The sequence below is a fragment of the Gavia stellata genome, chromosome 24 (assembly GCF_030936135.1).
Source record: "Gavia stellata isolate bGavSte3 chromosome 24, bGavSte3.hap2, whole genome shotgun sequence".
NCBI classification, from domain to species: domain Eukaryota; kingdom Metazoa; phylum Chordata; class Aves; order Gaviiformes; family Gaviidae; genus Gavia; species Gavia stellata.
The window spans coordinates 2,644,735-2,668,260 of NC_082617.1; the positions used below are offsets into that span (position 1 = coordinate 2,644,735).

Sequence of the window (23,526 nt, forward strand, 5' to 3'; positions counted from 1 at the left end):
CCGGCTCACGCCACCCGCGCCGCAGCCCAGCTGCTTCCAGGCGGCCCCCGAAGGGCTCTCCCCGCCGGACCGCGTCTGCCACGGCCCCGCAGGGGCGGATCTCTTCGACGCCGGCCCCCCCGGCCGGACGGGGAGCGGGACAGCCGCGCGGCCCCGGCCCGCGCCTCAGAGAGCCGCCTGCGAGCGCCGCGCCGCGCCGCCCCGGGCCGCCCCCGCCGCCGGGCCTGTCATGGCGCCCGCCCCGCCCCGCTCCCGCCGCCCCGCGGAGGGCGGCCCGGGGGCGGGGCCTGCCCAGGTGCGGCGGGCGGAGGCGGCGGGGCAGCGCAGTGCTGCCTGAGCCGCCGCCATGAGCAGCGCGGAGCCGCCGCTCGGGGTCGGGCCGCGGGCGCAGCCCGCCTGGAAGCGGGAGATCCTGGAGCGGAAGCGAGCCAAGCTGGCCGGGGCGGCGGGCGGCGAGCCGGAGCCCCCGGCGGGGGAGCGGCTGGTGGTGGCGGAGAGCCTGGGCCCGCTCCGCGAGAACCCCTTCATGCGGCTGGAGAGCGAGCGGCGGCGGCTGCGGCAGGGGCTGCCCGGGCACGGCCCCGGGGCGGCGCGGCCGCTGCAGCAGCTGCTGGAGCTGTACAGCGCCGTGCCCGGCATCCGCACCATCCGCGCCGACAACATCCTCATCATCGAGTCCCAGCCCGACGCCGCCGCCTGCTTCGCCGAGGGGGACGCGCTGCCCGGCCGCCGCCGGGACCCGGCCGCCGCCACCGCCGGCTCCGACCCGCCGCGGCGCCCCGACCCGCTGCGGGAGCTGCTGGCCCGCCGGGGCGCCGCCCTCGCCGAGATCCGCGCTGACCAGGTCGTCATCTACGAGGCGGCCGAGCCCCCGGAGCCGCCCGAGGCGGCCGAGCCGGGCACCGTCAGCCGCCTCCTGGAGAAGTTCGGGCAGCGGCCGCGGGGCCGCCGACGCCGCGGCGGGGAGGCGCTGACCGGGCCCGGGCCTGGCGCCGGGCCGGGCGGGGCGGCTGCTCCTCCGCAGGTGGGACCGGGCTCCCCCCGCGCCGGGCCGGCTGCTCCTCCGGCGGTGCCGGGCTCCCCCCGCGCCGGGCCGCCCCCTCCGCAGGTGGGACCCGGCTCCCCCCGGGCCTCGGCCCCAAAGGCGGGACCGGGATCTCCGCAGGCGGTGCCGGCCGCCCCCCAGCCGCTGCCGGCTCCCCCCCGGGCTGTCCCCCCTCCAGCGGTGCCGGCCGCCCCCCAGCTTGCTGTCCTGCAGCCGGTGCCCCCCCGGGCTCCCCCACCTCAGCCCGCGGCCCCTCAGCCGGTCCCGGCTCCCCCCCGGGCTGTCACCCCCCAGCCCGCGGCCCCCCAGGCAGCTTCGGCTCCCCCCCGGGCTGTCACCCCCCAGCCCATGGCCCCTCAGCCGGTCCCGGCACTCCCCCGGGCTGTCACCCCCCAGCCTGTGGCCCCTCAGCCGGTCCCGGCACTCCCCCGGGCTGTCACCCCCCAGCCCATGGCCCCTCAGCTGGTCATGGCTCCCCCCCGGGCTGTCACCCCTCAGCCCGCGGCCCCTCAGCCGGTCCCGGCTCTCCCCCGGGCTGTCACCCCCCAGCCCGCAGCCCCCCAGGCAGCCCCACTTCCCCCCCGGGCCACAGCTCCCCAGGCACTCCCTGCTGCCCCCAAGGCCGCAGCCCCCCAGGCCAACTGCTTTCTCCACAAGATCGGCTCCAACTCCTTCACCGTCACCCCCCGGGGGCTGCCCCCCGGCAGCCGTGTCCCCGAGCCCGGGGCTGTCCCCGCCGGCCGTCCCGCGCTGCCCAAGGGGCCGCCAGTGCCATCCGCCAGCGCTTCCCATGCCAGAGCCAACGCCAGGAGGCCAAAGCCGGAGGAGGCCGAATCGACCGTGTCGCCCCTGCCCAGTGCCAGTCTGGCCCCCAGTGCCACCAGCTCCACCCAGCCGCTCTCCGCCTCTGCCCCCCGGGCCGGGGACTCCTTCGAAATCCACCCGGCCCCCAAGCCCGACTTGGCTGCCATTCCGGCCCACGACCTGCAGGCCCAGGCCCTGGCCAAGCTGCGCCTGAATTCGCGCAATTCCTTCCTCTTCGTGCCCCGCCGGGAGGGCGGCCCGACTCTGCCCCCAGCCCAGAGCGCCAGGCCGGGGCCGCCACCACCGTCCTCAGAGGAGGAGGCACCAAAGGAGCCCCCGAGGGCTTCCACCCCGGAGCAGGAAGAGCCTATCGCTTCCCCACCGGCGCCTCTGGATCCGTTGGTACCTGTGACTTACATCGATGACATTGTGGAGCCGGAGAGTGGGGAGCTCTCCCCCAGGGCCAGCTCGGCCACGAGGACTGGGAGCGTGGTGGATCAGCCTGGAGGAGCTGACCTGGAGATGGAGTTTTCCTCCGTGCCCCTCTACAGACCACACTCTGCCCCCCACCAGAGGGGAGGCAGCACCTTCACTGTCGTGCCCAAAAGGAAGCCCGTTGCCTCGGGGCTGCAGACTCTCACTGATGCTAGCGGAAGGCCACAGCGGGAGGAAGAGGAGGAGGAGGAGGAGAGCAAAGGAAAAGGCAAAGCCATGGAGAACGCTGATGGGCCCCAAACAGGGATGTCCCATAAAAAGCGCTACCCCACGGTGAACGAGATCGAAGTGATCGGGGGGTACCTGTCCCTGGAGAGGTCCTGCATGAGCAAGACGGGCTCCCGCCGCAAGAAGGTAACTGCCTGGGGCGCCTCTGCGCTGGACAGCCAGGCTGAAAGTAGCTCGGTACTACTTTTGGTTTGTCTTTCCATGAGGCACCGGGTGGGACAATGGGCAGTGTTTTTCTGGTCCTCTTGAGAGCCAGAGGCTTGCCCTCAGGGAGAGGAGGGCATTGGGTGCTGTTCCACCAAGTAGATGAGGGTGGGATATGACCTGTGATAACTGCAGGGCCTCTCCCACAGTTGCTTCTTGGAGGTGTGATAACGGAAAGTAAAGTATTTCGGGTATTTAGAAAATCGAGGTGGGTCGCGGGGTTTGAACGGCTGCGGACTTGCCCCCTCTCTAGCTCTGCTCGCTGTGTCTGGCGGCTGTTGGGCGCATTGAGCTCCCCGTGGTCACTGTCCGGCTTGTGACGCAGTACAGTGGGCAGCGTGGTGTTGGCATCTTCCCCGCGTTGGTGATCTATTGATAGAGGCTCAAGTATTAGGTCTCTATTAGGCAGAAAGAGATCAGCAACAACTTAACTCTCCTTGATAGGATTATACCACCTGGCTGCTCGTTCTGGATCTGCAGCTGCATTTCTGAAGATCCGTGAGATGTCGATTGCTCCAAGTGTCTTTGGAGCGAATGCCAGGGTTTGTCACTGCTTGGGCTATAACTTAGATCCTTGTGAGCCTTAAATTGAGAATTAATCTTTGTATGGCTTGGTGAAATGCATCTCGATGTGATAAAGACACAGTCATGCTGAAAGAGCGGGTTATTTTGCGGCGCCGGAGGAGTAAGCGTGAATTGTTCGGCTCTGAAAGCAGCACGCCGAGGTGACAAATCCCGATTTCTAGGTCTGCGACGTGACATGTTTTTCCATAGCAGCAAGAGTTGTTTGACGTTCCGTTACCTAAATTCGACTAAGTATTTGATGGACTGAATCCACATGGGTGCCTGAGGCACTAAGCATTGTAATTTGAGGAAATCCTTTGAATAGGGTGTATCTCATTTAGAAGGGAGGCAGAGAGTGCTGTTTCTCGTGGCTTAAAGTTGTTAGATTCCTTCGTAAGAGCATGCACTCAGTGTTAATTTGATTGTGGCTAATGCAGGTAGCAGATCTGGAGCATGAGCGCCGTGAGATCCGGAATAAGCAAATAAGCAGGAGTGTTGAGTCTTGCTCAGTGCTCCTGTAGTTTTTCCTTGTCCTCCTACAGGGAAATGCTTGATCAGACTGCAGTCGTTCTGCTGTTTAAATACCTGCTGGATTGCACTCATTCCAGCTATTTTCTTGGCTCTGTGCAGTTTGGGGTATTAATTGAATCTATACCAAATCATGTGTGTGGTATAAATAGTGAAAATATCAAGAAGATGTGTTACAGCTATGGGTAATCTTAGGATGGAGCAGAAAATACACATGAAACCTTGCGGGACAGACTCTCTTAGATAAGCCCGGCTTCTGATGCGGCCAGCAGAGCAGATTTCGCTGTGCAGGGCGGTGCTGTTGGGGTGGCAGCCTTCCTGGTAAAAGAATAAAGCCTCAAGTAAGCAAAAATATTCAGTTAAGTGGTGCGTGGTTGGAAGCTGTCCTTAAACAGCGCAAAAAGGAGGGTGGGAGACGGAGTCAAGGCTAGTGCAGCGACTGAATTGTTTAGAGGTTGGTCAAACACTGAACAGGAACCCGGAGAAGTGGTGGCATCTCCATCCTTGGTGCTATTTGAAACTTGCCTGAGAAGAGAGCCTTGAGCACCTGATCAGGTCAGACCTGCTTGGAGCAGGAGTCTGGGCTAGAGACCTCCAGAGGGCCTTTCCCAACCTAAAATATCGTAAGATTCTTTGAAATTGGTTGACAACTGTTTTGACTGTTCAGTGTTGGATTTGTGTGACATTGGGCAGGTCACGTAGCTTCTCCGCTTCTGTTCTTACCAGCTTAATAGCATTAATTATCCCACTCTGCAGGCACTCTGAAGATGAAGTGTGCTAAATACTGCGAGACCCACGTACAACTGTAGCGGCATTCGCTAAGAATTGTCTGTGGGGGATGTCCTGCGTGAGAAGTTGCCTAAAGATCTAGTTTCCGAGAAGAGAGGTATCAACAGACAAAGGAGGAACTGCCTGTTACATGGCAGAGCTTAGGAGGCTGAAGCAAATGGGCACCCTTCGGAAAATAAGATCCAGCTTAAGAAGTAGTAGAGACACAAGATTCTGGGTAAAATTAAATGTGGCGATGTAGTGGGAGAAACACCGGGTTTTCTTTCAGTTCCCTTCCTGCTAGGGGTGGCAAGCATGGAGTTTGACTTTGTGGTCAAGGTTTAGAAGATGCTGATGCTGTAGCAGATGGAAAAATTTCTGTATACTCTTAACCTAGAGGATGTTTGTGGCTTTTACTCTGGGTAATAAGGCTGAGTGTTGATGCCTGAAAAGGAAGGAGCTAGTATTAGGATGCATTCCTTGGTTTCTTCCCAAGAGATCGCTGTGTGTCGCCAAGGCAACCGGCCAAAACCAAGGGTTCTGTTTTGTAGATATGTCGGGGTTTTCAGAAACTTGGTTTTGGCCTGAATTGGGCAGAAACAGACGTTTCCTGTGAGCTGGGAGCTGCAGTTCTTTGGTAAAACCAATGTCCCGTTCTCTTTTGGGGGTATCAAAATCAAACCTGATGCTGGTTTCAGTGAGCAGCTACCTGCATCTTTTGGGGTGATTCCCTCCAGACAGACGTGCTGGATGAGCCCACTTCCTGCTGAGCATCTTCCTTTCCAGCCCTTGCCTTGGATTTGCTGAAATGTCTTTAAGTATGCTCCAGGCTTAAGGAAGTGGTGTTGAGTGAAACTTCAATGATTTGGAAAACTTCATCTGCTCGCTGGTGCCCAGCAGGAACCTGGGCGAGATAAGCAGCAGGTCTAGCACAGCCTGGAAATGCCGCGTTCCTGCCGATCGGCGGGTGTCTGTGCTTCCAGTCAGGCCTAATGATTTATTAGTACAGAGAGGGACTGTCCTGGCAGTTAGACCGATTGTTCTGTGAGATGCAAATTGTGTTTTTCTTCAAACGCAGAAATTCAGCCTCCCTTTTCTGTCCCCTTGTCTGGCTGCTGATCGCCTGACTATGGTAGAGATGCCAGCAAAATGGAGCTGACTCGTCCACGTCCTCCGGTCCACATCCTCCGTGGCTTTTTGGAGCGGGAGGGTGGCTGGGACAGCGTGGGAGCGGGTTCCAGCGTTGCTGTGGTCTGTGCGGAGGGAGCTCCAGCCCCCTGCTCTCAGCCGTGCGGCTGCTGGACCGAGTTATACTTGTGACTTTGCTGTGGCCTGCTGGTGTTCAAGGCCTTTCAAGAAAAATAGCTTTATTGCTCCTTCGAGACACTTCAAATATGTGAAGCAGCTGTTTGTTTTGGGGTTGGAGGTGGATCTTGAGCCGATGAGGGAGAGAGAGAAATGCTGTTTCTGTGCAGAATAAAAAATGGGTTCCCAGCTCTCTTGTGCAACCAGAGCTGCTGCGGTGGGACAGTCGTCGTTCGCCCGGGGCTGTGAAGGTGAACGTGGGGTTGTGTATGGTGGGACGCGATCAAGGTCTGCAGGTGGAGGGCAGAGCCCCAGTGCTCGTCCCACGGACTGGGCTGCCCGTGTGGGCAGGGAGTTTGAGCTCTTGTCCTCCCCCAGGGGTTAGGACGCCCTTCGGGACTGTTCATCTACTCCGTGGCTGTTTTGAGACCTCTCCAAGCGGTATCGCAGTTCAGATAAAGCACTGGGGGTGTGACTTCGGTTTGAAAACTAAGCGAACGTTTGCAGCTTGGGGGAGATGTCCTGGGTTTCAAGCGGAGCGCTGGGCAGCTGCTGGAAGGGGCTGGCTGAGCTGTCAGCTCTGACGGTGAGGGCAGGATACGTGCGCAGGGGTGGAAGGAGACCTACTGACCTTTATTCTAAACAGGGAGTGGGGGAGAGGATGCAGAGCACTGTTGGTGACCTCTGTTCAGCGCTCGTCTTCGTACTTTGTGATTACAGAAGTAAAGACGCTTCAGCCTGAGAGCAGCCCCAGGAGGAAGGGACGGCTTTGCTGCAGGATGTGGATCTTTGGGATCTCAGAGGATAAAATCTAGCTCGGCTGAGCTGACAAGAACCAATCTTGGTTTGGTTACCTGCCAGAATACCGTACAATAAAGGTGTCAGCAAGATAGAAATCTAGGTTTCTGTAAAACATGTGACTGGCATGTTGGAGCGAGTGATCGGAAAGGACTGAGCTGCTGAGCCAGGTGGGCTCCCGAGAAGTAGTTGTCAGTCTTCAGGCTTCATGGTCTTGCCTTGTTGGAGGCTGGACTCTGCCACAAAGGTCCTACGTGTGCAGAATTTGCACCGACTGGTGCTCCTTCCTCAGGTCTTGTCACTCCTGAAGTTCATCCCAAGTCACAGTACGTTTGTCCTCTCCAGGACCCGGTACCTCTTGGGGATCCTGCAGGAAAGGTGACTTCTGGCCAGGCCACCCAAAGTCCTGTAAATAACAGGACTTGAGAGCCAACAGACACCAGATTGTTGGTGGTTGTAATCTATTTTGCTCGTCACAGTTGGCAGTTTGCCGAGGGCAGGAAGGTGAGCTGCAGCCTTGTGCGAACAGGGCTTATGAGAGCAAGGCTGGTGGGATCCAAACCGTTGGAGTCCAATGCTTTCCTGCTTCTTTGCAAAATTGTCTTCAAAGCTGTTCAGCTTCAGCTGAATTTCGAAAAGTTCCAGCTTACGTGGACTTTAGCATAGTCCATTTCCTAACGTTTTGAGCTGCACCATGCCTGAATATGGCTTCCAAATGCCCACTTAGATGTCTGTTAAAAAATTATTCTCAACATCCCTCAGCTTTTCGTCATGGGCAGGATTGGGCAGCAGTTTTCTTGGTCTAACCTGCTGAACTTCTTGCTCTGTAGTTTTCCATCTGTTCAGTTCTGCTGGAGATGGTCTCCTGTGAGAACCAAGTGTAGGCTCGAGATGTTGGCAGGGATGAACACTTCCAACTATTGCCCAGACCTGTTTGGAGCAAGTCTGCACAGTGTGGAATCTAAATACCAGTGACTGCATGAAGTATTTTTTTGCAATGTATAACACAAGTAAATTAACCTGGTGGTAGAAGCAAAAAGATCTCTGCAAAAATTACTTAGATTCCCTTATCTCTGTTTTGGAGGGGTCAGGACAAAGATCTGTGTTCTTTAGCTCTCGGAGAGCTGCGTGTTCCTGTTCTGTTTTCTGTCTCGTGGCTGTGCTCCGCTGGGGTGAGTACATCTGCCACCTCTAAGGAGGGGCTGTAGTACGTATCTGACATGGATGTATTGAATTTCTGGTAGGTGAGGTCAGCAGTGACAAGTCCCGCTCAGAAAATGCACGTCTTGGATGATGGGGCGTGGTGCGTACCCTGCGGAGGTGATTTCCACTAGCTGTCAGATGCGCGCAGGCTCTTTCACCCAGACAGTGCAATTTCCCTGCCCTAATTCTGCTGATTTTAACTTATGATGTTGATGGCTGTAGACTCTAGAAACCAGGATCTTATTGTGGTTATAGTCTTTAAACCACCTCACAAGCTGCACCTGAGGCTATCGGTGGGGAGGTAGGTTGTTTTTTGTTTCCCCGCTGCCTGCCAGCTCCTTGAAGTGCTGGTACTTTGTTGTACTAAACCCTGGCAGAGCAGATGAGTCGTCTTTATCTCGTCTCCATAGCGGGAAATTTTCTGCGACTCTGAGATTCTCCACGGCCTCGCCGCTCCCATGCTTTGTCTCGTGCCACAGCGACAGTCTGAGCTGCTCCCAAATTCCTCCCGGTTCTCTTCCTCCCGTCCCCTGCTTGCCTGCCGCTGTCAGCAGCACAGGGAACGGGGCAGAAGAGCTAAAATAGAAACTCTTACGCAAATAAGAGACCAGCCTGCCTTTGAAGCTGGTTAGGACATGCCCAGGGCTCAACCCGCCCCAGAGCTTGAGAGGAGATTTGGAGTGCTTGGTGCTCCGCATTGTGATTACGCGGATTACAGTTAACGTTCTCTTAATCAGTTTCCTTAATCTGTGGACCAGATTGGAGATGGTTTATAATTTCCCTCCGTCTCAAGTATTCAGCTTGTCTTGGGTTTGGGTTTTCCTCCCCCCTCTGCTTTTTCCAGTACATGGTCACGGTGTTCCTGAGAAGGGAGGGGAGAAGTCCTGCTTGTCTGTGTTATATGTGGGAAACGACAGGAAAAATCAGAATGTTTCATTTCCAGGTTCAGTGGCAGTAAAGGAAGTCTCGGTAAGAGCCGCTGCAGCAGCATTTCCTTCGCCTCCGGGGTTCTGCTTACTCCCCTCCTGAGTGAAACCTGGGCAATTGAAAATCTCCTGACAAACCCAGGCTCTTCCTAGTGACCGCAGTGGGACGTGGGCATGCCACGAAGCTGTAACGGTACCGCTGTTTGGACAGTTTATGTAGGAAGCGTCACGTGAAGCGTCTGTATCACACAGAGAAACTTCACAAACATCCTGGGAAAATCCGGACTGAAGGAACTTGGTGCTGATGTTTTCTGAGAGGTGCCCTTCAGGTGGTCTGGGGAACTTGGCAGGAGGGAGCTGCTGGTTTTTGTAGGCGTTTGGACTAAAAGCAAGCTGAAGAAAATACCTCGGACACTATGAGAGCAAACTTCTCGTGTGCTTAGGGAAATTGTATAGCTTGCAGCCAGTGAAAATGCAAGTCTGAGGGCATATCCGTAAGGCCTGCGGTGAACTTGCTGCACTTAGTCACTTCTCTTCAAGGAAGTATCTTTTGCATATTAGTAGTACAGAAAAAGGCCGAGAGAGACGTGACCTCTGTCGTGCAGCTAATACTCTTCACATCACTGAAGCCTTTTGGTCCTGAAGTCTAGAATGAGCTCCTTGCCAGGCTGGGAAGTAATTCTGTTCCCAGCCTCCCTGTATTTCCTGGGAAATGGTGCTCCTTTTGTCTCATTCCAGCTGGAGACGGTTCACTTTCACCAAACCGAGGTATTTGCTTGGACTGCTCTGGTCAGTCTTGGTTGCACAGAAATGTTTGTGAGTGGCATCTCCCAACACAGCATCACTTTGTAGCTGCAAATTGTAGGCTCGGAGTTGCCTGTAAAGCAGAATCCTCTGCTGTTTGGGAGTTTTGCACGTTGTTTATGAAGATAGCAAGTCTTGGCACTAATTGTATTTTGTTTGTGCCTGCTCTCTTTATGTATTCAGATGAGCTCTGTTTCATACACGTAGGGAGATTTGTCCCATTCTTACAGGCCAAGTAAGTACTATTTGAATTGCTTGTTGACTGTGGAAGGCTCTGGCTCCTCTGCCTGCAGATGTGCGAAGGAATGAAGGGATCCTTGGGTGAATGGCTGCTTTGTACCGTGTCAGACTCGGGCTCCAACTGCCCTGTGGTTGTCTGGGCGCTGGCATCTCCTCTTGGCTGACACAGTCAAGGGAAGAGTTAACAAGGAGCAGCCTGCCCTGCAGTGCTCTCGGGGACTGTCCCTACCCTGTCACTTCTCACCAGGAATTTGAAACTTCCCCATGTCTTGTACAAGGAGTTTAATATTTCGAATCTCCATGCATTGCCTCTATCTACCATGTGCTTCAGCATATTGATTACACAGAGCTGGCTTTGTGGGTTGCCTTGTAAATGGAGACTTTCTTGTTTTGCCTTGTGACTTGGGAGCTGGGATGCGATCCTGGAGGCATCCTCCCCTTTGCCAGCAACACAGCGCTTCCTTGACATGCTACTGCTGTAAATCTTTAGTGTTTGTAGCTCTATTCAGTAGCTAAGTCTGTGATACAGTTAACTGTTGAGCAAAACTCATTGTTACTCTTGGGGAAACGCTTCTTGGAAAAGCGTGATCAAGTGAACTTGCGGTGGAGTAGCCAACTCCTGTGCCCCAAACCCCTTCTTTTTGTACAGAATGGCAGAAAAGTACATTTCTGAAGTGTCATCTGCAATTTTCTGGGCATATTTAGGCTGCTTCAGCCATAGCAGTACAGGGTTAATCTGATATAGGAACCAAGTCTCAAGTCCCCACCATTCCTCTGGGTACCTGTCAGGGAAAACCCCTTTCATCCTGTGTCAAGGAAAGGCTTTAGAGGTACAAAAGCTCCTTATCTTCTCCCAAATGACAGCAAATGCCTTGGTAGTACGCTGATGGCACCCCAGGGTGCTGTTCCAGGCTGCTGTGCATAGAGATTGTGCCTGGAGTTATTCAACAATTTGGGCTAACGCATGACCGTGTTTGCAGGACAAGTACAGACGTGTAGGTAGGCTCATTGCTAACTCCTATGAAATGGCTCATTTCCCCAAAAATCCTTTATCTAAAAGTTTCAGAGTGAAAACTGCGTTGCATGAGAGTTGTCTAGATCATTGACTGCAGGTTGTAATGAAAAAAATGAAGGTCCCTGCAGAGGTTTGCAGTTTATGAACTGCTCCTCCACCTCCTTTTACTAAATTTGCTGATTTGTGAGAACGGTCAGACTGGGTCAGATGGAAAGACCAGGGAAAACCCTTTGGGGATCTTTGTCCACCGTAAAATACCTGCTTCTACCCTCTGTGTCCAGTCTCGCAAGCAGTTACGTGTCTGTGCAGGGACCTTCCCTCTCACCCCCTGGCAGCGTGGAGCTGGAAGGTTCTTCTGTGTTAAGAGACACTCCTCTTCACACAGATCCTGAGCTCCGCTGGGCAGAGCCTCCACCGACTTACCAAATGGGTTTGGGTGCTTGAGGAGCTTTCCTGCCCAGCGTGGGGGGCCGCTTCTTGTAAACCTCTATGGGATGCCCTATATCAACAGGCTTCCTGATGCGCTCCCAGCTGTCTGTCGCTGCAGTTTTCAGGTGGCTGGTGGGATGTCTTGTGTTTTTGTCTCGTTGACCGAATCTTTACACAACCAGTGCAGCAGCAAATGTAGCAAAGCTCAATGTAAGACTGAACGGAAGCACAAGGTTCTTCAAAACGCTGGGTTTGCTCATGCTTGCTCTCTCAGAGATATCAATCACTCGCTCTTTGGTATTCATGCTGAATTGTTGTCCACCCTTCCTGCAGATACCAGCCAAACCCCCCTGCTGCTGTTGCTGAGAAAGGAGGAGGCGTTTGATTGACCAGGTGTGAAAAGCTGCTTTAAATCACACCCAGCAGCAGGTTGGCAGCCCATGCGTGTCCCAGGGAGTCAGCGCAGGCACCAGTTTTGTCATTTCAGGATTGTATTGCTTGGGGAGAGAGGATGATTAGAGGAAAGTGAGTACCTGAAAAGAGCAAATCTTGATCCCTGGTGCTACTCAGCTGTTTGGAACTTGTGAAGGACTTGGGTAGCATAACCATGTTACTGAAAAATTGCTGTGTCCCTCTTGTCGCCTCGCAGCAGCTGCTGCCCTCTTATCTAGTCTGCAGCAGCAATGCGGTGGGTTTGGATGTGCTGGAGGCATCGTGTAACTGTAGCAGGGGCAGGAATAAACTCCAGCTTGTGCTCCACGACTTGGCACCCCATCTGGCTCCTCCGCACGCTGAGCGGGGACGGCAGTGGTACGCCTTGCAGCTTCCAGCAAGAGCCACGGCTTTGGGAGACAGCTGTTCGCGATTGCTCTGCGGGGAAGGGGAAATGGGCTTAGTCGTTTTAAGCCCTATCGTAGGCTGCTACGATGGGTATGACCCTGACTCTTCTTTGCTGGAATATAGTTAAAGGGTGATTTATTTTTTTTCCCTCTTTTTTCTTTTAATGCCTGGAACAATATTTTTTTTCTTACTATTATAAGGTGAGGATTTGGATTGCCAAAGAGGTTCCTGTTCAAAAGGTGTAAAGCACCCTACTTTATCACTTTGGCTTTGCCACACCAGCCAAGAAGCAAATCTGATAATGGGTGGAGAAGAGAAAAGCCACGCTAAAGAGATTGCTTCTGGAGTTGAGGATGCAGATTAACCCCATGATTTGCTCCTAAGACTTACAGAGATATCCCTGGTTTGTGAGAAGCCATTGGGTGTTTGCTCTTTCATTAACGGCGGAGTCTTGCAGACTTTCCCACCTCAACTGTTGGAGGTGAGGTGTCTGCTGACTTCCCTTGTTCAGGTCGCAGGTTGGTTTCTGTAAACTGGTTCTTTTTATTTCTAATATGTCTCTCTGCATGGGGGCTCTTTTGTTGTTGGTCTGGGTGCAGACTGGGTCCCGACAGCCTGCATCCCCTGAAACAACGTTGACTTTTTCTGTAAGTGAGCCATGTATAACTGCTCAGATTTACACTTGTTGGGCAATGTTTACCCTGGCTTCTCTTTCCTGGGTACTCTATTACTCATCACTGTTCAAATCCTAGCAAATAAATAAATGATTTTTGCTATGGCAACAAGAATCTGGTGGCTGAACAGCGCAATATTCCCTGAAGAGCCTGCCTTATTCTTCCCAGTGTGGCTCCGATTGCTGGGCAGAGTATTAATACACAGATAGATGGTTTTGGGTTGGACCTTGGTTTTGTGACACAGTTCTGGGTGAAGCATTCCGCTGAGCAAATAGTGCCAAATCCCTGCAAACATCCATAGCTGAAGGGTGCAAAATTCTTCCTTTCCACAAGTGGCAGCTGCTGCTGAGGCAGAAATGGGAGAACCGCTGCTGAGACATGATGAGCAGAGTCCTCTGATGCGCTTGGCTCTTCTGGGATAGTTTTCTTCTAAAGAAAATGACCCCGGTCGCCTTTTCTGTTTCCATAAAAGTCTATATGGTCTGGCAAGAGGCAGGCTGGCTGCTGGCTGTGCAAACCTGTTGTCTGTGCCATTAGTGGGCTCCGGAGTTTAATTTTTAGGTGGTTCCTGGGGCCAAATCTGCCCGTGTTCCCTATGCACAGAGCTCAGTTCTGCTCATCAGCTGCTCAGAGGGTTTCTTAAGGCAGCTATGTTGACCCATGTGTCCCCAAGTTTTGCCTGAATAAGTTGCCCTCCATCTTCTACTGGATCAAGCAGAGCTGCTTTGTGCTTTCCTTGAAATGGCCTCGTGCTCGGGGAGGGGAGCTCGCGTGGGGAAGCCGGGAGATGCCACGGCTCTCAGCAGGTTTATCCTTTTGGGGCTCTCGCTCTGCGTGGGCAGAGTTGATGGAGCATCCCGGGGAGGGGTGTGCAGGTGCGGGGAAGGCGGGTGCTCGTGCAGAGCCTGTTCACAGGAGCCTGACCCTGTGCCAGCACCTGGTTGTTCCTCCAGTGTTTGCTTTGCCTGGGTGCGTCCGAGTGCTTTATTGCAGAGCGGCCATAGGGCTCTTCCTGTTTCTTGGTAGGAGCACACTGGGTGCAGGGGGGTGGCACGCTACCGTAAGGCAAGCCAACGTGGGGTTTTGGGGGGGTCTTGCACTGGGGCGTACTCATGCCAAGCAGGACTGCCTGGTGTCAGCCTTCGCGTAGGCTGCGCTGGCCCAACCGGAGGTGTTGCTGAAGCAGCAAATTATCTGGTTACGCTCTCCCCCAGGCTGGGGCCCTGGGTGCGTGGGGCTGGCACTGCTGTGGTTAATGATTGCTCTTTTTGAATCGCTTCAGCATTGCCTCCTACAGCGTTGCGGCCTCTCTGCAGCGGGTGCCGGACAAACCCCGGTGGCAGAGTTCTGCAGGACGCCCAGCCCGGCTCCGGGGAGCGAGAGTGGCCCCAGTTGAATTGGCTGTGGGCAAGTGGGAGCTGCTTTAGTTCAAGGCTTAGGCTGGGCTGTTGGCATGCTGCCTCTGGGCACTGCGTGGGGGGTGTCTCCTGGTCATTTCTGCTGCTTTCTACTCTTTTGGGTTTACTCCCTGGTGAGGCCGTTTTCTCCTCTTGCACTACACGCAGCTTTGGTCCAAACTGGACTCAAAGTCATTCTTCTTAGAGATTTCCTCCTGATAGTAGAAAACCAGGAAAACTTAGTTCCATCTCCCCAAGCTTATATTCTAAAAACAAGGCATATCTCTCCTGTCCCCTTTATTTTCCATGTTTAGTCAAGTACTTCTTGCCCTTTAGCAGAGTTTCCAGCACTGGTGAGCAGCCTGCATGCAGTGTCTGATTCTGGGATAGCTTCTGAGCTTCCAGGAGCCCTGGGCACCTCCACCCTCGTGGCCTTCGTGCCTGGCAGCGTGGCTTGTCCTTGCAGTACAGACGCCACATTGTGAGCAGTCGCTGCCTGCTCTGCTGCCTGGCTCGGATCAGGGAGCATCTAGGTCAGTGGCAGGGGTGGGAAATTCAGGGAACAACAACTGGGATGCTCTGATCTTTAGGGCCATTTTATTCCAAACCCTTTTGTCTGGAATATAATCATTCCTCTCCCCATCTGTCTTTGGGAGAAGGTCAGAGCAGCTCTGGCCAGAGCTGGGGCAGGGAATGGGGAAAGGCAGCTAATTGCCCTCTCTGCTATTTCCAGCCTGCCTTCTCCTGGGAGCGTGGGGAAGGGAGCCAGCCTGTGTCCGAGTTACGATCTGGGACTCGGGCAGAGTAGCACACAGCTCCATCGTGCATATTTGCAGTGCGGAGGAGGCGTTAGGTACTCGCTCTGTTACCTAGATTTGATTCAAGTTCCCCTCATTGCTTTTCTGAAAAGCAGCAGTGAAACGCTCGCTGTCTCGCCTTGAAAACCCTTCTCACCCACATAGCTCCAGCGTGTCTGTCTGTGGGCACCGCGGGATTACGCCGTAGCCCGCTGGCTCCCGTTCGCTGCCGGTTTGCGGGCTCTGCCCCCCCATGCAGTTACAGGGTCGGCTTGAGCAGGGCCCGTGGGCAGCAGCAGCATCGCACCGGTGCTCCGTGTGCAGGAGACGCGGAGAGGCGGCTGCTGCTGTTGCAAGAAATACATGCGTCCGGGCAGCATGCATGGTGCTTGGTAGCTGCTTGGGGCCACGTGCCATTTCTCAGGCTGTGGTGTGTTTTGTATATGAGGGAAACTGCAAATTAGGCACATGGGGTAAATGTGCTGCGCTTTTTTCTTGCCAGTTATTACACAGCATCAGAAGAGATCTTCTGAACCATCCAGCTCCTACCGCCTGTCACAAGCAACCATGTCCTTTTAGTTCTGTTCATAACCCTATTAGCTCAATTTTACATGTAGTTAGAAGTGAAGGGATCACAACACCCCTTTAGGCAGCTGGTCCTGAACCTTGATCCGCATTGGCTAGGTACTTCCCCGCTTTTGGCGTAAATTTATTCCTGGCAAGCTTATCCTCCTTGTTTGTCTGTTGTATGCTGGCATCAGCAGTTCTTCTCTGCTCCTTGGTGTTTATTTTCCTGGTGTACATAAAAAGAGCTGTTCTGCTTTTTCTCAGCCTTCCTTTTCGCTAGCGTGACCAGGCTGAATCTCCTCTCCACCTCTTGAGATGACTTGTAACCAGATCTTCTGAGCAGAATGGTAGATAATGATTAGGACGTGTAAGGCTGCAGGGGACGAACCCCTTCCCTCAGCTTTTCCTTTCAACGTGGAAGAGGACATCTGGAGTTGCCGTGGCTGGGTTTGGGTGTCCTGCTACAGGATAGATGCGGGAACTGGAGCAAGTCCAGCGGAGGCTACCGAAGTGCTCCTGGGGCTGGAGGAAATGGCATGTGAGGAGCTGAGGGAGCTGGTTTGTTCAGCCCGGAGGAGAGAAAGGGGGAATCCAGTTGCTGCCTCCCGCTACCTGCTGGGTGTTACAGGGAGGATAGAGCCAGGCAGTCCCTATTTCCAGTGGAAATGCCCTGCTTTATTCCCGATTTATTTAAGCAGCAACCTAATGATGATTACAGTCCTGTAGCCAATCCAAAATTTTCTTTCTCAGTCATTCACAGGTGATGAACTTCTCTTAGAACAAAGGTTGATCTTAAACATTGTCCCATTTCTAGTGTTCTTGCTCTCCAGTTTTCTGAATGAGCCATAAAATTCTAGGTTTTTTTTTTCCTTGGTGAACTCCCATGCTGGAGTCTTCTTTGTTCTCAGTCTCCCAGTTACTGTGCAAAGGTCACTAGTGAGAATACTAAATAAAACTGGTTTCAGAACAGAACCTTTAAGTATCTCCCACTTGTCCAGTATGTTCCCTCTCTACTACCACCTGTTACCATCTCTCCTTTAGCTGCTTCCATCTTCTCACTTTTGGTATTAAACCCTGTTTTTATCTAGCTTAAATAGCTTTTTGCCAGGGTGTCCTCCCAAAAATGTAGTTCTGGTCACTGATGTTTCTACTGTCTAGAGCGTGGGTACACAAATGAGTTGGCAGGCATCAGCGATGTTGCCTTTCCAACACGTGGATGCTTTCCTATCCTCCTTGGCAACACTGATCCCTCCTGAAGGACATGCGGGCAGCTCCTCCTGGCTGCTGGGCATCACAGTGTTAGATGATGGCAAAGTGTGTGCCGGCGCAAAAAGCCAGAGGTATCACTCAGCCTCCTGACTCCGTCCCATCTATTTGGCTATCTGCCTTTGTGGTTTCTCTCAACGTGGTAAGAAATACGGCAAGGCACGTTGGGAAAGGTGGGGGGATATGCAATGGCTCCTTTAAACCAGGGTGAAGCTCTGGGCTGGGAGGCGGTCTTTGCCGGAGCAAATGTTACAATCAATGATTTCTTGTGCTGCTTTCTAATTGCTCTCCTTTGCTGTTCTCTAGATGAAGATCTCTTTCAATGAGACAAGTTTGCAGACTATGTTTGAATACCCGTCAGAGAGCTCACTGGCAGAGGAAGAGGAGGAGGAGGAAGAGGAAGGACACACTTCTGAAACAGAGGACGACAAATCTTGCACCTTTTACCTTCCACGCCCAAATAGCACTTTGCATCCCAATACACCTAACTCAGGTAAGTGAGGCACTGTGGTGGCACTGTGGGATTATTGGTGGTGTGTGACAGTGTCCACGATTCCTACAGACCCTCATGGGGCTCCACACAGGTGGAAATGCTAATGGAGGTGACTTCTGACAGCAGAATTGGGGCTTAGCAGGGACAGGGCTTGAACCAGAACAGGGAACTGCAGATGGGTGGCTTCCATGCTGTCCCTGCCAGGATCCTGATCCTGCTTCCTTTTGGGGCAGTGAGAAATATTCACGTCAGCTTTGTCCTTCCAGCAGATTTATCCAGCTACACCCCAAAGCACTCTGTGAAGTTCAGTGAGTGGCAGGAGCAGAAACATGAGGAGATGCCTGCTGCAGAGGGACCCCTTCCAAAGGAAGCTGATTCCCATGGGAACCAAGTCATGGTGAGACTTTAAATAAGCAGGTCTCGGCTTTGTCCTGCTGTGCTCTTATCCCAGTGCTCGGGTTGGTCTGGACAGTGGATGGGATGGGATGTGCCTTCCACTGAACACTTCTCTGTGTGTGTGTGTTCGCTGCCCAGCGAGGTGTGCCACTGCTCACAGAGGGATCAACACAAGGTCCCACTGCCACCAGCAGACCTGCCTCTCCCTGCCTGTGTAAAGGAGACTTAAGGCAGCTGGCACTCTTTGTACTCCAGGGCATGCTTGGAGGGGGGAATTAAATGCGCTCATTAGCCCTGGGCAAGGTGCCAATGCAGCCTTCACCGTCCAAAGGTGTGGGTACTCATTTGCTTTGGATTTGATGACACCTCTATGTCAACTCTGCTTTCTCCACAGCTCACCCCAGCAGAAAAGGGCGGACTCTCCGATTTCAGCAGCGAGCCTGCTCTGTATTTTTGATCGCTTCATCTTCTAGCCTGCAGCAGCGGCTGCTGGACAAAACGCGTCAGTGCACCTTCCAAGTGTCCATGCAAGCACCACGGAAATAAGCTTCTGGGTCCCTCCGTCACCACAGTTTTCATTTGATCCTGATGCCAAGGGTGGACTAGATGCTGTCGGGCATCTTTGGAGAATATTTGCACTGGATTCTGGGACCTAACTACTACTTTTAAAGTGTATGATTTATTCTACCTGTGGCCTTGCGTGTTCCTTGTTCAAGATCAGCTGCCCATTAGGCAAGCGTCTTTAAGAACAGATCTGTAATCCTGGGATGGATGTAGACTCTCTCAGTGCTTCTCCGAGTCCACCCATCCAGGCACTGTATGGGGTCTGGACAGCTTTTGTAATACTTCTCCCATCAGAGGCCCCAGTGAAGAGCGGTTCTGCGGAATCTGGGCAGTTAGCTGGATTCGCAGAGGTGGTTGTGATTTGACAGCTAGATTGGCTGTCAGTTTGGAAAACCATTGAAGGTTCATGGTTTGTTCTCAGTATGTTTCTGGGTCTAGTTTCACTGAACCATCGTGGAATTGATGTGCCAGTTACCTTCTTGTGAAGGAAGCTGAATGCACTGTGTGAGGGATGGGAAGGGGAATAAATGCCTTGAGCTTTAGGTGTCGTTTTCACACTGATCTGTAAAGAACAACTGTCTTCAGCCTCTTGAAGATTCCCAAACATTGGCCATAGCTTTGATCTGTCTGTACCTGACTCTGGCATCCAGCCTCTAGTAACAGCTGATTGTGCTTCAGTTTGCCAGTTCCTCTTGTTGCTTTGTTCCAGCATCTTAACGGGGCCAGGCCCAAGATTTACCTGTCTTGGCGGGGAGGCTTCCTTCTAGCCATGCTCGCTCCACTCCTCTAACGTGAAGCACAGGAGGGCCATTTCACTCTTTTATTCTGCAGAACTTGAACAAGGAATACCGTTTTTTTTTTTCTAGGATTTTTATAGTTCTATTGTAATTCTTTAATGCAGCCAATATGCAAAAGAATCTGCTAGACTCTTCCATTTAAGTTTTCTACTACTGTAAACTCAGGGTCAAAATTGCACTCTGGAAAAGACGGAACACTGCTGCTAATGTGATTTGTACTTCTGGGATTAAAAGAGACGCAGTTGGAATAGATACGTCCTCTTTGGGCTTCATGAAATGAGTGGTACCCCAGCATGTGGCTCTATCCAAAGGACCAGGCTGGTATCTTTGATTAAATTTGATATTTTTATTGGTTTGTCTGTTATATATACATGATGTCAAGCTGACACTGGTCTATGAACTGAAAATGCTCTCCATACCTTGCACTTGTTTTGATGTATAGTGTAGCAGCAGGAGGAAGGTTGTTCTGCTGAAAAACACAGTTAGGACTAAATGTTAGGACATACCTACTTCTAGCTGTTCTCCTCTTCTGCCCGGGGTGCCTAAATATTTCTGGAAAGGTAATGCAAAAAAACCCACAAAACCTCAGCAGTTTGTTAGATGTTGGCTGGAGGGGCCCCAGAGGAACGCTTTCCACCTTCTTGCGCTTCTAAGGCTTGTCCTTTTCAAGCTAACTCAAGATCTGCTCCCCGCGTGACCTCCCAGGAGCAGTATGTGGCTGGCAGCACATCTGTGTCCGACATGACACGAGTACCATGGAAAGAGCAGTGAATCCCATGTGCTGAGGCTTCTCCCATTAATGAAATACTTCAGGACAAGATGCTGAGACTGGGGTAGAATGAGGAAAAATGCAGGACTGCTAGTGAGTGCTAGATGTAAGGCATGAGTAAGTTAAGTTACCAGATATGTGAAGTTAAACACTGAGCAGTGCCCACAGCCAGTAACTGCACACAGCCAAAGGAGGTCAGGAGCTATGTTGGAAGAAAAGGTTATGCACAGCTTTTCTAGCAGAAAAGGTCCCAGTGAGTATCTTGCACTGTGGAAAAGCTCAGGCCACTTTAAGGCAGCCCTATCTCTAGATTTGCAACTTAACAAAACTGCAGGTGGTGAAGCAAAAGCTGCTTCCAACTGAAGTTAGGGACAAGGTGTCTGAACTAGTCCTGACTTCGTTCTGCTGTGGATCACTGAGGAATGCTAAAGCCAACAATATCCTGCAGCTTGTTGCACTGACTTCAGCCAACTGAAACGCTGCTCTGGTACTCTGCGTGCTCTTCTCGGTGAATTAGCTCTGTGCCTACGATGTCTCTGGTTGGGACAGGCTGAGGGGAGGCGGGGGAGTGCAGAGTCTGCTTCTCAACAGGAGCAGGCAGTGCCCTGGTGTGCTGCTGACTTCTCTACTCCTCCTTCCAGTTTGCCTGCTCTACCTCGTAGCTGTGATTTGCACCTCGCTGAGTGCTGCCTTTGCACTTCCCGGCTTTGCACTCTAATCCCTGTCTGTACCAGATGAACTCTTAGCTTGCTCTTGGCAGAGCAAGGTGAATGCCCCCCTTTTTGAGGGCAAACGCATTAGCTGATACGTCACCGCCTGGGATAGGCATCAGTATCACTGTGCTCAAAATAAACGCTTTATTTTTTTTTTTTGTAGGATGCCTCCCCTGATCCTTAGCATTTGAGGATTACCTCTAATAGATCTCTAACTAATACCAAAGTGCGTCTGAAAGGAAAATTTACTTCTGCAAAGCAAAGACTTTTATTAAATGTGGCAGCCTTGTACCAGAACAGCAGCTGTCCCAGACCAACAGGACTTTCCAGGTTGAAAAGCAAGTTTAGGAATGCTTTTGTCCACGTGCTTGTTTTTCTTTTGAAGTGTTTTGCGGCTCACTGGCTTTACCAGCATTCCCAATTTCTCCCTTCAGGACATCTAGCAATGTCTGAGAACTCTCCAGAATCTGGGAAAGAAAGAAAGAAAAATAGCTTATTTTTACATAAACAGTTTCTCTTACAAGTTGCCTAAAAATTCAGCTGATCTGATCTACCTTGCAGCAAGAGGCATTCTCCAGCCCTTACAGTATCTAATTCTCGGTGACATGCTGTCCTGTATCTCACTGTGGGAATATCTGTGGAGGAATTTCTCTGGTTCGTGCCCATATTCTGCATACGAAACACCTTAAGCGATTTATCTGTCTTGGAGCACGAGACAGAGAACTTCCTAAAGCAGGCTGTGGGGTGAACTTCGGTTTGTTATTAAGGGAGGTGTTGTTACTTGGGCTTTTTAGATCAGTATGAAATTGTGCTCAGCTGACCCAGTTTCAGCTGTCTTCCACTGTTAAAACTGCACACTTTAGGTTTCTTGCTTCAAGACTAACTCAACTCTACAATGACTTTTTAAGTCAGTCTAAATATTTCCTTTTATTAATTGTCTTCTATTTTTAGCTTATATTGTACATAATCTTAACACTCCCACTAACTATGCACTAGGAAGCAAGGCTACCACAGGTTTAGGAGATCTTGCCTGTCCATCTCACCATTTAAAGTTCTAACACGGTGGACAGCTAACAAAATGGGATAGTAGGGTTGTAGTCCCAAAGATCATTTACGTTCTTATCAACTTGTGGAAATCACTAAGTGGTCAGAGAAGAGATGGAGGTAAGTGTCCCGCAGGACGAGACACCAATAGAACGTGTTGGTGGGATCTCACCGCCTTGTCCGTGGACGGAGGTGGAGTCTTGCGACTGTCAGGGGCTGGGGGAAGGCCAGGAGTGCGATTACAGACGAGAGCCGTACATCCACAGGAAAGGAACTTTGTTACTGGTTTCTGTTTGAGGACATCTGCATTCCCGCTCCTAAGCACCTCTGCTTTTTACCTGCTGTGACTGTCTTTTAATGTCAATAAACAAAAATTCATTTGTAGGCTGGGGGGTTGTGACTTGTATCTCAGGGAAGGTTTCTTTTGAAAGGTGCTGTTTGTTCATGTAGCTTTACAATACAATTTCTAAGCTGTTGAATTTTTATGCAAGTTCCCCCCCTCCCCCCCAAACCATCAGGTCTTGAAGTGGTAGGCTGAGAAAACAGTTCCAGCCTCATCTGAAAAATAATTGTCACCGGAAAGGACTGAATTTGGGAGATGAAGAGTATCTGAGACAGAGCAGTGACCACATAAAAAGAAAAAAGGCATGGGAGAAGGAGAATGTAGTCAGCAGCTATTAGGGGAAGGGTGCTCTAGAATGAAACAGCCCCTTTTTACCAATAGAGATCATTGCTTAGCTGAAAGTGAGCTGGAAAGATCCTTTTATTTTTTTAAAAAGCTGATGGGTGTGTGATTCGAAAGTTAATTCAGGTGTTGGCCTATGCACAGGGTGAAGCAGTCCGGCCTGGCAGAGTTTAAAAGTACGGGACAGGTGAAGGGATGGAGCCATCCCAGTAACCGAAATGACAGCAACAGCCCTTGTGCTCCTCACCTCCTTCCCCCCCTGTACTGGTCCAACATTGCTACTTTTTTAAATGGTGTTATTCCATTAAAGGTGGAAGAAATGACATGGGAAGTTGAGCAAAAAGAGTGGCTGGTAAGCGGACAGCTCTGTCATTGGTGTGTTGTTACCTGTCTGAATTCATGGTCTTCTGGGTCAATGTCTTCTCTCTGCTTTCCTCCTTTCCCCCCCCCCCCCCAACTGATGGTTTGGGAGAAGGTCTTTTTTAGGGGTCTGTTCCAAGGACCGTCTCGGTGTATTCTGACAATACGCTTTAACTTAACCCCCACTCTTCCTGCCCTGGAGAGGGGCCCGGCTGGACCCGCTGCCCGCCGAGCCCTGGGCAGCGGATGGCGGGGGATGCCCGTGTCCTTCGGTACCACCGGGCCTCGCTTCCCCGGGCAGCGCAGCACAGCACCAGAACCCACCCCAGCCCCAACCTCCCCCTGAAGGGGCACCGCCTGTGCCGGCAGCTCGGTCCCGCTCGGCGCCGGGGCCGGGCGGGGAGCCCCGGGCGGGGGTACCTTGCCGTAGGCCGCCTCGGTCTCGGCGATGGTCCTGTCGAGCTCGCCGCGGGCGGCCAGGTGCCGCGCCAGGCTCTCGCTGGTGCGGGCCAACCGCTCGGTCAGCGCCCAGATCCGGCCCTGCAGCCGGCTCCGCTCCGCCTCCTCCTCCCGGATCCGCCCGCTCAGCTCCTCCCGCCGGGCCCGCAGCTCCGCCAGCCCTGCGCGGCACGGCCCCGTCAGCCCCGGCCCCGTCGGCCCCGGCCCCCTCCCCGTCGGCCCCGGCCCCGCTCACCCGCCCGCAGCTCGCCGTTGTACCCCCGCAGCGCGGCCCCCGCCCCGCTCATCGCCCCGGCCCGGCCCCGCCCGACGTCCCGCCGCGCTCCGCCTCTTCCTGCGGCGCGGCCCG

The 23,526-nt window shown here is 52.9% G+C and overlaps 2 protein-coding genes across 2 annotated transcripts; one reads left to right on the top strand and one right to left on the bottom strand.

Annotated features, from left to right (window-relative positions):
• The first annotated feature begins 346 nt into the window (after positions 1 to 346).
• On the top strand, positions 347 to 18,350 carry TPRN (taperin). The gene is made up of 5 exons (XM_059828970.1): positions 347 to 1,408; positions 1,544 to 2,698; positions 17,204 to 17,390; positions 17,657 to 17,787; positions 18,181 to 18,350. Exons 1-5 carry the CDS (start codon positions 347 to 349, stop codon positions 18,241 to 18,243), a joined length of 2,598 nt encoding a protein of 865 aa, XP_059684953.1. The 3' UTR covers positions 18,244 to 18,350.
• Positions 18,351 to 20,846: 2,496 nt separating this feature from the next.
• Positions 20,847 to 23,464, bottom strand: LOC132319086 (microtubule nucleation factor SSNA1-like). The gene is made up of 3 exons (XM_059828930.1): positions 23,413 to 23,464; positions 23,139 to 23,338; positions 20,847 to 21,096 (listed from the first exon to the last, which is right to left on the bottom strand). Exons 1-3 carry the CDS (start codon positions 23,462 to 23,464, stop codon positions 20,974 to 20,976), a joined length of 375 nt encoding a protein of 124 aa, XP_059684913.1. The 3' UTR covers positions 20,847 to 20,973.
• Positions 23,465 to 23,526: the final 62 nt, after the last annotated feature.

Coding starts and splice junctions, on each gene's coding strand:
- TPRN (XM_059828970.1), top strand. CDS start 347: ATGAGCAGCGCGGAGCCGCCGCTCGGGGTCGGGCCGCGGGCGCAGCCC. Junction 17,391..17,656: donor TCCCAATACACCTAACTCAG/GTAAGTGAGGCA, acceptor TTGTCCTTCCAG/CAGATTTATCCAGCTACACC. Junction 17,788..18,180: donor CCCATGGGAACCAAGTCATG/GTGAGACTTTAA, acceptor CTTTCTCCACAG/CTCACCCCAGCAGAAAAGGG.
- LOC132319086 (XM_059828930.1), bottom strand. CDS start 23,464: ATGAGCGGGGCGGGGGCCGCGCTGCGGGGGTACAACGGCGAGCTGCGG. Junction 23,339..23,412: donor CAACGGCGAGCTGCGGGCGG/GTGAGCGGGGCC, acceptor CGTGCCGCGCAG/GGCTGGCGGAGCTGCGGGCC. Junction 21,097..23,138: donor CCGAGGCGGCCTACGGCAAG/GTACCCCCGCCC, acceptor TTTCTTTCCCAG/ATTCTGGAGAGTTCTCAGAC.